The sequence below is a fragment of the Lissotriton vulgaris genome, chromosome 5 (genome assembly GCF_964263255.1).
Source record: "Lissotriton vulgaris chromosome 5, aLisVul1.2, whole genome shotgun sequence".
Lineage (NCBI taxonomy): Eukaryota > Metazoa > Chordata > Amphibia > Caudata > Salamandridae > Lissotriton > Lissotriton vulgaris.
Window position 1 is genome coordinate 73,618,112 of NC_141693.1, and position 12,462 is coordinate 73,630,573.

The window sequence follows — 12,462 nt, forward strand, 5'->3', positions numbered from 1 at the left end:
CGTGACATACTCCCCAACTTCCCGGAAGAACCTGGGACGGTACTACCATTGCATGTCATGCTCGTGTCAGATGGCAAGCACCTAGTGTCTAAAATGTATGCCGCTGTACGTGGGCAACGCCCGATGTTACCGCAGAAGGCCCGGACTAACTGGGACTCTGAACTGCCCTCTGCCCTCACGGACGAGCAATGGAGCTATTGCTGCTCGGTCACGGCTAGGGTTTCCTCCAGCTGTCGGCTGAAGATTATTCACTATAAGTTTGTGCAACGCTACTATTATACCCCAGTCAGGAAACTCCGGTTTCATCTCTCGGAAGATGATAGATGTGCAAGATGCCGGGCGACTGGCGCGGATTTCCTTCATCTGGCCTGGGAATGTGGAGCCATACAAACGTATTGGGAACAGGTACATGCCGCGCTCCAGATAATGATTGCTGGCCCGCTCCCCATGGAGCCAATAGTGATGCTGTTGGGTTATACCAAACATGTGCCCAGGCCGGACCGCAAATTTGTTGACATCGCGCTGCTTCTAGCGAAGCGGCGAATAGCTTGCAGGTGGGGGAGAGGGAGAGCACCGAAATTTAAGGAATGGCTCGACGACCTCACATACTGCCAGGACCAGCATGGCGTTTATGCGGAAATGATGCCCGCCCGGTGCACGCCTAGCGATTTTTGGTCCCCCTTGCAGGTGTACTGGCTGTCTCAAGCGACACACAGCGACTCCTCTGGAGATGACGAACCGGTCCCAGGCCAGTGAGCGCGTAATTGCTATGTATTGCATTCACCATACTACTTCACACACGCTGGGAGGTGCTTTACACCATCTACATTAAGACGGATAGTCGTGACATGTGGGTAACACTGATGTCGTGGGGATTGGGAATAGCCAGCGGCCTTATGGCGCTGTTTAAGCGGGGGACCTCTCTTACTTATCCATATCATGGGATAGTGATGGTAGACGCACACACTGATGGCCACGCTCACTCGCCGACACAGGTGACACTTGAGAAGGGGAGCCTTGTGTACGGCTCCACTGTCTGGTACGACCTGCATATCCCTGCATTGGCTGGTGGCTGCACTGCTTGGCCCGGGTGCTGACGCTTGCCATGTGTATGGAACACTACTACACATACTGATATATCCGACTGACTGTACAGATCACAGCTGATTAAGGGTTGGTGGGTTGTGGCGATGCCGCCCCTGCTGGCCTGTCCATATGCCTGAAAGTGGAGGGCCGGAGAGTGTTATCCTGCTTACGCCCTTGACTGAGGGGGGGGGGGGGGGGATCCTGTTTTCTTTTTGACGTCTCATTTGATATACACATAATGCTGTGCCTATGTTGTATTGTACTGAGTGAGGCTGCTGCCTCTTTATAGAATGTACCATGATTATTGCTTTTCTGGATTACAGATGCTGACACTGTCATGTTTTGTTTGTGCTGAACGCAACTAATAAAGGTTTAAAAAAAAAAAAAAGATCCTTTTTACTTTTCCTTCTTCAATTCACCAACACACTTTGTCATATGTTCTACTTGTTTCGCTATCACCAATACTTCCTCAAGGGGTGGTTCATATTTCAACCACAATTCTTTTCTGATCTCATCATGTGCACACCTAAGTACAAATTGATCTCTAATCCTTTCATCTTCTTAATGAAGAAACATATTCTTCCTCAGTCTCATCCTTTTTTTGTTCTTAGTCCAAAATGATAGCGTTCCATAATAGTACTGGAGATAATGTTTGTCAAGTTGTGCAATCGCAATTTCATACTCATTCAAATTACGTTGTTCTCCAGCAGATAAGTCAGGAAGATGTTCGAAGACATCTTGACCTTTCCCCCCCCAAGCAATGGAGAAGAAGAGCAAGCTTCCTTTCCGCACTCAAATTAGTTCCACACACCCTCGCATAGTTAGCAAAAATTTTCTTCCACTTTTTCCATTTTATATTTGGTTCTCCTGGGGTATTCAAAAAGAAAGCAGGCTGAGTTACATTCTGCATTTTATATTTCTTTTTTTTTTAACTAGTAACTAATTTGAAGACTTTTCCTTTGTCTTTTTAAATATATATATTTTAATTCGGAATGTTCTTGTTACTTCACAATGACTCTTGTCTTCTTATTTTCCACTCTTGAGTCTGACATCACAATCTTGTTCTTGCCTTCTTACTTAAGAACTGTAAAGTTTAACAATCTGCTTTGTGATGTAATTATGGGCTTAGAGCGCAGCCAGGGGCGTAGCTATAGCTTGTGGCGCCCGGGGCTATCCCTCAGATTGCCGCCCCTTAGGGGTGCTGGGGAAAAAGGCCGGTGAGCACTTGAAAGATATCCGAGAGACACGTAGTATTGCTGCTAATAGTTACCTCGATCATGCGAGTTACATGCACATACATGAGGGATTTTAATTTTTGCCCCTGAGAAAGTGTGACTTCTAGACGTTGAAATGTCACTCATAATTACAATGAAATTCTGAAAGTGCCACACATAGCAATCTGACACCTTGGCAGCTATCATGGATGAGCCACAGACTCAGCCACCCACCCCTCTGAATCTGCTGCTGCTCTCCTCTTACCTCACTAGCTCCAAGCAGGGTCTATGGCAGGCAGGGGTGGTTCCAGGAGATGCAACTTCATAGTCACTGGTGCTGAACAATACTAGCGCATTCTTTGCAAGGTACTTCAGAAAATCATGCAAATAGTTCAATAATAAAGCCAGATTCTTCTCATCCAGAGGTGTGTAGGCAAGCATTGCACCAATACGGACAAACAGTCTTAAAAAGTGAGGCGCTTCATAGACGTGTGACATCTGTGCATCTGGATGATCAGCCAGAATTTCTGCATACTGTGGCCTCTCAAACTTGTACAGCAGCTGTGTGCCGAGTGGGAGATAGAAGAGCTGCTTTTGCCTAGTTATCAAGTCCCAGTCATCAAACAGCCACGGTTTGAGCTCCTCTGGAATCTTTACATTCACTCCAACTCTGTTTATAAACATTTCCTCATTTGTGCTCATATGTCTGTGTGCATGCGTGCACAAAGGGATGTGTGTACATGGGTGCATAGGTCTGTGTGTACATGTGTGCATATGACTGTATGTACATCTGTGTGTACTTGTGTGCACAGGTATGTGTGTAAGTGTGTGCATATGTCTATGTGCACGTGTGCGTACAGGTCTCTGCATGTGTGCGCACAGGTCTGGGTGTAAGTGTGCGCATATGCTTGTGTGCATGTGTATGCACAGGTCTGCGTGTATGAGTGTGCACAGGTCACTGTGTATGTGTGCTCATATGTGTGTGCATGTATGCGCACAGGTCTGTGTGTACATGGGTACATATGTCTGTGTGTACATGTGTGCATATGACTGTATGCACATCTGTGTGTACTTGTGTGCACAGGTCTGTGTGTAAGTGTGCGCATATGTCTAGGTGTAGTTGTGTGCACAGGTCTCTGTGTAAGTGTGCGCATATGTCTATGTGTACGTGTGCGCTCAGGTCTGTGAGTATGTGTGCGCACAGGTCTACGTGTACGTGTGCTCATATATCTGAATGTATGTGTGTTCGCTGTTCTTTGTGTACTTGTGTGCAGAGAGCATTTAGCTCTCCGTGACACGCCTCTCTTTACAATCGGGCCTGGAAGGTAAACCCAAGCCACAGCACATCCTGGTCGCTGACATTTCTGTCCCCTCTCGGGTCACCCACGGCTGAGTGATGAATAAATCGTTCCCAGGCCTGCAGTGCTTAAGAATGGCGGGAGAGGTCGAGGGCGCTTGTGAAGGAAGCAGCATACCTCGCTATGATAGGATCTATTAGTCGTACTTTTGGGTTGTCTATTTATATACACGTTTGATTATTGCCTCTCTTTTTAGTTTAAAATGTTTCTAAGGTATGGCTAAAGAGCAGCTGGCCTTTAGGGGTGGGCATTTGGGTTATATTGTTACAGTGACTTCTCCACGTGGTGCGGCATTGGGTCCCCTGACTGCCATAGTTTGTATGTTTAGTAGTTTCCACTTTACAACTGCCCTTTCTCAAGCTTCTCTTCATGCGTTCCTTGCGGAAGCTGGTACAAATACTCACCTACACACAAGCTGGCTGGTTTTGAGATCCTGGGTAGAATATCCCGATAGTGCTTGTGCTAGAGTGACCTAGGCTGCCAATGGCTTCAGTGAGATGTGTTTTTTTATTAATAACTGTGTCAGATGTGTCTTTGCATTTCGTTTGTATTGGGCAAAAAGAGCACGCCCGCTGCTTTTGGTGCACAGTGGCAGGCAGTGTATGTGACAGTTCATTGTCATCTTTTAATGACGCCGCTGCTGCTTTCAGCTCTGGACCAATCCTCAGCATTACAGCAGAATAGTGCATAATCTATGAGGCAGACCCGACAAAGCATGCTGTATAAGTTGTTTGACATGAATGAAGCCTATGCGTGTCTTGGTTCGGCAGGTGACAAGGAGAAAAGGTCCAGGGGGTTCTGTTTCCCTTTTAGTTATGTTTTTTTTGTTGCATAGCTTTAAAATTGAGAGTCGGACTTGTCAGATTCTGGAGAACCAGGAAGTTTAGCAGTCACGGTGTGTCCAGTATCACACAGTTAACCAAGTGTAGAAGCCAGGACTAATTAACTAATTTCCGTACTTAGCTGCTAGGCGACACCTCTGTCATTTCACCGGCCTGGATTAGTTTCAGTGATTTGCGGCCGCAAAGGGCCTCCAGTACCGCGGCCGCCTCAAAAATGTTGCCGCCTGGGGCGGACCGCCCCCCTCGCCCCCCCCTAGCTACGCGGCTGAGCGCAGCGCTCAACTTCTATTTTATTTCTGATGCGCAGCGTATCTCTCCTTTGTTACGTAAGCAAGAGTCTGAGACGTAGTGTTTCTTGCGCGCACCACTTCGTCAGGTGATCACGTGTCTCTTTCAGCTGTTCGTGCGGCTCCAGACCCAGCACGAGAAACAGAATCCCAGCGTCAGCTGTTTACGCGTCTCTTCTCTTCTCGATGCACAGCGCGTGAGACCAACGTAAACACGTCTCTTCTCTTCTCGAGGCACAGCGCGAGACAAACGTTTACAAAAGCTGATCTCTTTTATATTTACATTAATTTTGATCAACACATTTCCCAGTTTATTCCGCCCACCAAACTCCTCACCGCATGTTTCCCTTTTTCTTTTACTGCCGCTGGGAAGACTCAGCTTCCTTTCAATTACACACAGCCGCTGGAGGAGCAGGAGAGTCGTTCTTCTTTTCCGCTTTTTCCTGTGTTGAGGTAGAGTTCTTTGTACACCCGATCGTCGCCAAATAATGTAGTGTCTTCAAACAGAAATGAGGAATCAGGAACAATATTGATTGAAGTGCAGGCTTTAATCAAAACCTCAGCCACAGGTACAATCTTCAACTGACCACTGGAACTTCCATGTATTCCAGAATCTCACACAAGATTGGAATACATAGAGAAGGAAGTTCCAGCATATTAAAGGTACATTAATGGAAACAGATGAACATCATCACAGATAGCACCCAGAAGGTCAAGCTGCAGGGTGCTGAAGAGGAACCCCCCATCATGTCACTTGACTTTGAAGAGAATGGCACACTACACTGACGGAAACTCACCAGCACAAGCATGCACACAAAAGGGCTCTTAAATGATGAAGTCTACATTTTACTAATCAGAAAATGTATATTTTTGTGCCTCCCTCATCTGGCTTCCACTTGTGATTTTATTTTTCGCTCCTCTTTTGTTTATCTTTCTCCACCCTTTAATTTCGTGGCCCGATTTCATGATTGTTTTTACCATATTCTGAACATTTTCTCAAGTATCTCTGATGTTTATTTACCAGGTTAATTTTCTGTCTTGTAAAACATCTTAAGGAAACATTAATCCTGCAAAATAGATTATTGCCATAACCGATACTCACTCGCAGAGCGTCCCACCCTCGTCTTTGCTACTCCCTGGACTGGGCATGATGAGGTGGCGGAAACAGTAGAGCGACTGAAGGAAAGGCAGCAAGGGATAGAAAATGACCCATCAGTGCATGGCTTCATAATAAAGCCATACTGCGATTGGCCATGTTCTTCTGTAAAGCAAAACCTGCTGCCTCCAAGACTAGGCCTCCTCTTCACCTTTTGAGCCAATCCAGAAGCTGCTTCACAGCATAAGAGCAGCGTCGGGATTGGCTGGAGCAGGCAAAGTCAGCTCTCCTTAGGAGACTGGGGAGGCTGCAGATGTGATCCCTGGCTCACTAACGTTGTGCAGGTAGGAGAGGCCTTATGTGCACATGTCGGGTTGGTCATAGGAAGACACCCATTCACCCTGACATGCACACTTACACGTCTTTAGACCCAGACACTCTTCCAGTGCTGTCCATAATGATGCCCCACCCCGCCCACTCATAAATTGAATGTCTGCTGCTTGCAATGTGCAGCCAGCCCACGGCTGTAATATAAGCATCGCGATCGGGTATTTATAAACTTTCTAAATGCATCTTAGGGTCCAGGGGGGCAACACCCCCATAGAGAAACTGCAGAGGGTGGATTTAAATCTAGTACATCAGGGCTAGAATATTGTGATTGTTGCCACCATATGCCATTGTTTCCTCCCATATGACAAGAAGTATCTCCAATGAGCTAGTGCCAGTATTTTGCCACAGTTACCCCCACGCCAAAAATTGCCTCAAGTGTGCCAAAGCAGTAGTTTTCACAGGTGCCTGTCCATGCCAACAATTGCCTCCAGTATTCCAGCAGTAGACGTTTTCTATGAGTCCCTCTATAAGCTACAAATTACCTTCAGTATGTTAGGGCCAATGGCAGACTAGCAAGCATTACATCATATCACTCACATTTATCAACCACACTCATTCATTCTCACTCAGTCTACCTCACTCTCACTCATTTATACTCTGACACCATCATACTCACTCATACTCTCTTTCTCTAACTCGGTCATTCTCACTCACTCTATCACTCATTCTCTCTCCTTCATTCACACTGACTCTAGGTCTTACTCACTCATACTTTATCACTCATGCACTCACTCCTATTGTCACTCATTCTGACTCACTCATGCTCACTGCCACTCATTCTCACTTATTCTCACTCACTCCCTTTTAGTGGCTCTCACACACTACCTGTCACTGACACTCACTTTTACTTACACACACTCATGCTCACACTTACCAACAGACTCACAAACGCACAACCACACTCTGATCCCCAAGCACGTACCCTACATACATTTAAAAGCATTTTTTTATTTAAGACATCTGCCATAGAAGTTGTCATTCTAGATCCTTGTGCCCCATTTTTTATTACACTAACAGTTAATAATAATCTATTATTCACGATTAGTTTAATATAAAACTGGCTGAAAACAAAGGTGGAGCACGGCTCTCATAAGGGCGAGCTTCCTCTGTGTACTTGGTACTCATTTTGCTACCTCTGAAGCCAGAGGTCGCACAAGCAGTGTCAGGGGTCACAAGGGGCAAGCCTGAAGTCACAGCTGTGACCCCTGGCAATCCCTAAATGATGCCCATGCAAGTGACCCTGTTGAGAACATCATACAATGTGCCAAGTGACCTCATTCGGAATATCAGAATGTGCTGTGTTTTGTGACTCCATTCCGAATGACACTGCTCTGTCATTACCATTCCGAGTATCAGTTTCTGTTGTATCCTGTGATCTCATTCAGAATATCACATTTTGTGCTTAGTCATGCGATACCCCAGAATGTGCTATGTCATGTGACCCACTGTCACTGTTTTCTAATCATAGATAGTTAACGCCTTGGCTGCTAGTCATTCTTCCCCTGTGCTGGGCCATAATGGAAATGGGTGGCTTGATGACGAGCTGAGCTCGTCATGAGCATGGAAGGGGTTAAGTGTTTCACTCCTAAAAATACTGCCATAACTTTGACATCTCCTGTGGAAACTGATTTCACTGTGTTTGTTTCTCTTTTTTGCAGGATGTCAGAAGCACCCTAAGCAGGTAAGACTGATTTATTATCCTCCTGTCAGTGTGTAAGGAGCAGGTCTCAATGCTACTGTGTGTAAATACCACTCTGAGCTCACACAAAGTGTTAGGAAACTTTCAGATCCTCATAAATTCACTTTAAATTCTCAAAAAAAATCTTAAGTCCTCATAAACCTCCCCTGTAACATCAGGAAACTCTCTTAAATTTTCATAAGTCCCTGCAAGTTTTCAGCAAACTCTTTTGAGTCTTGAAATAATTGCCACAGAAATGAGCTGCTGTCCTCATAAAACATATTTGTATCTTTAAAGCTTAACTGAAGTAGTACGAAAAGTACCCTGAACATACAGAAAAAGCAAGCCCATTCTGGAAAAGTCCCCCAGATTTTGCTCAATTCAGAGTTGGGCAAAAACTAAGTCATAATGTCCTAACTATACAGACACAAATGGTGGCTATGCTCCCAACAATTGCAGATCCAATTTTCAGCACTATTGTTAGGGATGTTAGAACATACACATATAACTTCATGTGGGGTAGAGGTGCTACCATGGTACTACAGACACCCTGCCACCCCTAGGTGCTACCATGGTACTACAGACAGGTGGCAGGGTGTTTGTAGTACCATGGTAGCACCTAGGAGTGGCAGGGTGTCTGTAGTACCATGGTAGCACCTAGGAGTGGCAGGGTGTCTGTAGTACCATGGTAGCACCTAGGAGTGGCAGGGTGTCTGTAGTACCCTGGTAGCACCTCTACCATGGTATACCTGCTTAGGACAATGTCCTTGGCAAAAAATATACAAAATAATAAGTACTAGAGAACACATAGAAATTCCATTTAATAAAGAAGTTAGTCCTAATATGAAGTCCAGCAAATTTTTGTTCTTTTTTGTGAAGTTATTTTATTCCATTTGCAGTTTTCACAATGTTCGGTTTATATATAAGCAGGAATGGCCAATATCTGGTCTATGTGAACAAAAGCAGCTGACACGTGTTTCGTCCATTGGGCTTTGTCAAGGCTGCAGAAATACAAAATACAAACATTGGAATGGAACATCATCTCTCATGAAATCTTTTACATAAAATTCTTACGAGTCAACCTCATATAGCAGTGAAGATGCATTGGAAAATAGTGACATGAAATTAAACATGCTGGTCACACTGCACTGAGGATATTGTGTAAAAATGCATGATAGCGTCAGCTCACCGAAAGCAATAAAAAGTGGTACCCATGATAGGTGATGTTGACCGAAAGATGAGAACAAAAGGAAGGGGGCCGTAGAGAATGCCTGTATATTTTATAATATAAGCGAAAAACTTGATTTTGCATGCATTGTGCTTTCTTAGATACGAAGAAATATGTATATTTAGTGTTCCATTTTGCATGCAAGGATAGAATAAACATTAGTAGTGAGATTTAATAAAAATATAGAATCCCTGAGCGCCCTGTAGTAAGGACAATGCCCAAAAGTAGTCCAAGAAGTGGGAAATAAGCAAGAAGCATTTTATTACTGACTGGTGGTGATCGGTCAGTATAATACCAAAAGATGCCATCTAGGGAAACCTACCAAACCCACACATTTCTGAAACCTAGAGACCCGGGAGAGTCCAGGGAGGTATGGCTTGCCTGGATCTCCCAACGTTTCCCTAGCCAGAATACTCTGCAATCTTCAAATGTTGGTGAAAAAATCAAATTTTTCTCAAATTTCTGTGTGAGAAGTTGTAGGATCACCGGAGTGACACAAATTTCCTAACACAGCGCTCCCCCAGGACTCCCGATAAAAATGATACCTCACTCATGTGGGTGGGTCAAGTACCCACGACAGGCAAGGGACCAAAAATATTGTGGAGACTTCAAATTTTGCCATCATAAAACGACCTGGTTTTGCAGGGAGGGTGCATCTGGGTTTTTGACATCCGGGCTCACGGCCATCAAGGGGAACCTACCAAACCCACACTTATCTGCAAACTAGACACCTTGGCGAGTCCAGTGAGGTATGGCTTGCGTGGATCCCTCAACGTTTTCTTACCCAGAATCCCCTGCAAACTTCAAATTAAACAAAAAAAATCACTTTCTCTATATTTTTTTGCATGGGATCACCGTGCCGGCACGAATGTCCTTCCACCCAACGTTCTCCTCGTTCTCCTGAAAAAAATGATACCTCACTTATGTGGGTGGGCCAAAGGCCTGTGACTGGGAAGAGCTAAGCTAAAAACATAGGGCTTAAAGGAGTAGCACCCCAAATTTTAAGCGCTACATTAAAAACACAAATATGTTTTTTGCTGATTCTGCATTCGAGAGCCACACAAGTGAAGTATCATTTTACTTGGAGACCAAGGGTGGTAGGCCATTTGTGCCGGCACAGTAATCCACACAGAAATGTGTGGAAAAAGTGATTTTTATAGCTAAATATGATGTTTGCAGGGCATTCTGGGTAAGAAAACGCTGGGGGATCCATGCAAGCCATACCTCACTGGACTCCCCAGGGTGTCTAGTTTTAAAAAAATGTGTGCGTTTGGTTTTCCTAAACCATTGCTAGCCTTGTGGCCAAAAAAACAGGTGACCCCCTCTGCAACACCAGGTGGTTTTATGATAGGTCATTTTGAAGTCTCCACAGTACGATTTAGGCCATTTCCTGTTGCAGCCACTATGCCTACCAACACAAGTGAGGTACTATTTTTATCAGGAGACCTGGGGAAAGGCTAGGTGGTAGGAAATTTGTGTCAGGCTGGTGATCCCACAACATTCTCACAGAGAAATTAAGTAAAATGTGAGTTTCTATAGCTAGATTTGTGATTTGCAGGGGATTCGGCTAGGAATCCCCTAGCCCGATCCATGCAAGCCATACCTCCCTGGACTCCCCAGGGTTTACTTTTCAGAAATGTGTGGGTTTGGCAGGCTTCCCTAGATGGCCTCTGAGTCCGGGGCCAAAAACCCAAGTGCCCTCCCTTTGCAAAACCAGGTATTTTTGTGATAGGTGATTTTGATGTCTCCACAATATGCTTTGGGCCCTTGCCTGTCCCGGGTACTTGACTCACCCACACGAGTGAGGTATCATTTTTATCAGTAGACTTTGGGGAATGTAGGGGTGGGTGGAATTCCAGAACTTTCCATCACAGAAGTTTGAGAAAAATCTGTTTTTTTACAAGGTTTGAGGTTAGCAAGGAATTCTGGGTAAGAGAACCTGGTAAAAGCCACAGAAGTCGCCCAATCCTGGATTCCCCTGGGTGTCTAGTTTAAAAAAATGCATAGGTTTGCTAGGTTTCCCTAGGTGCCGGCAGAGCTAGGGTTAAAAATCTACAACTAGGCACTTCAAGGGTCAGTTTTCACTGTAAAAATATGGTGTGTTCACATTGCGTTTCGGGACATTTCCTGTCACTGGCACTAGGCCTACCCACACAAGTGAGGTGCAATTTTTACCGGGAGACTTCGAGAAACAGAATAGTAGAAGTGTTTTTGCCAATTGACTTCCTATGCATTTATCCCTTCCAAATGTAGGACAGTGTGTAAAAAAGTATAATTTTCAAAAAAGTCCTCTAATTCAGATGCTGGTATAGGTACCCACATATATGGAGTTGTGCACATAACCACTGCTTCTAAACTCCATATGTTGTTCCCATTTCAGAAATACATAGTTTTCCTCAATACCTATTGTTCATTCTTTATATTTTACCAAGTGGTTTGCTGTATACCTGGAGCACAATAAAAAACCATAGCAAGGCGCAGCTCATTATTGGCTCTGGGCACATCGGATTCTTGGTGAACCTACAAGTCCTATATATCTCCACAACCAGAAGGGTCTTGTGGATGTAATAGTATATTGCTTTAAAAAATCTGTTGTACTTAAAAGAAGGTGCACGTGACAACGTTGGCACAAATGGCTGAATTTTCAACTCCTTTTCAATGTTTCCTATTTTTAACTGTTAGTTTCTATAAGAAAACCTTGAAGATTCTACACAAATGACCCCTTACTGAACTACGAGTTCTGTCTACTTTAAAAAAAATGTATAGCTTTTCAGGATCCGTTATTGCTTTCATACCAATTTTTACTAATAACTGAAAGGAGGTTGAAAGCACAAAAAATAGCAAAAATGGGCTTTGTCCCAGTAAAATGCCAAAACTTTGAACATGAATTTGGTTTTCTGACAAAAGTCTGTCAGTCCCTGAAAGCTGGGAAGATGGTAATATCAGTACTACAAACCATTTGTTGATACCATTTGCAGGGAAAAAAACAGTTTAGTTGTATTTTGGCTAATTTCTGGGTCCCATCCAGGGGAATCCACAAACCCTGGGTACCTTTAGAATCCTCCGGATGTTGTAAGAAAAGTACCCAAATTTGATGTGGATTCTTTATATGGACAAAAAGTTACAGGTTCCTTAACTGGAACTCCTTCAAATACCCAAATAAGTGCTCAGCACTGGGTGAGGGGGGTAAAGCCAGCAGTTAAGGGGTTAAAAGTGACAAAACATGTCAACGAACATATGTTCTTCATGTCTTGGCTTGTTGACATCCACAGCCATTCTAATA

The 12,462-nt window shown here is 44.3% G+C and overlaps 1 protein-coding gene across 1 annotated transcript in view; it reads left to right on the forward strand.

The window, feature by feature from the left end:
• Positions 1-12,462, forward strand: part of LOC147710222 (E3 ubiquitin-protein ligase TRIM39-like) — a 279,063-nt gene that overhangs the window by 161,261 nt on the left and 105,340 nt on the right. The window contains exon 4 of the mRNA XM_086920901.1: positions 7,932-7,954. Coding sequence (XP_086777027.1) covers positions 7,932-7,954 — 23 coding nt within the window. The remainder of the gene's footprint in view (positions 1-7,931; positions 7,955-12,462) is intronic.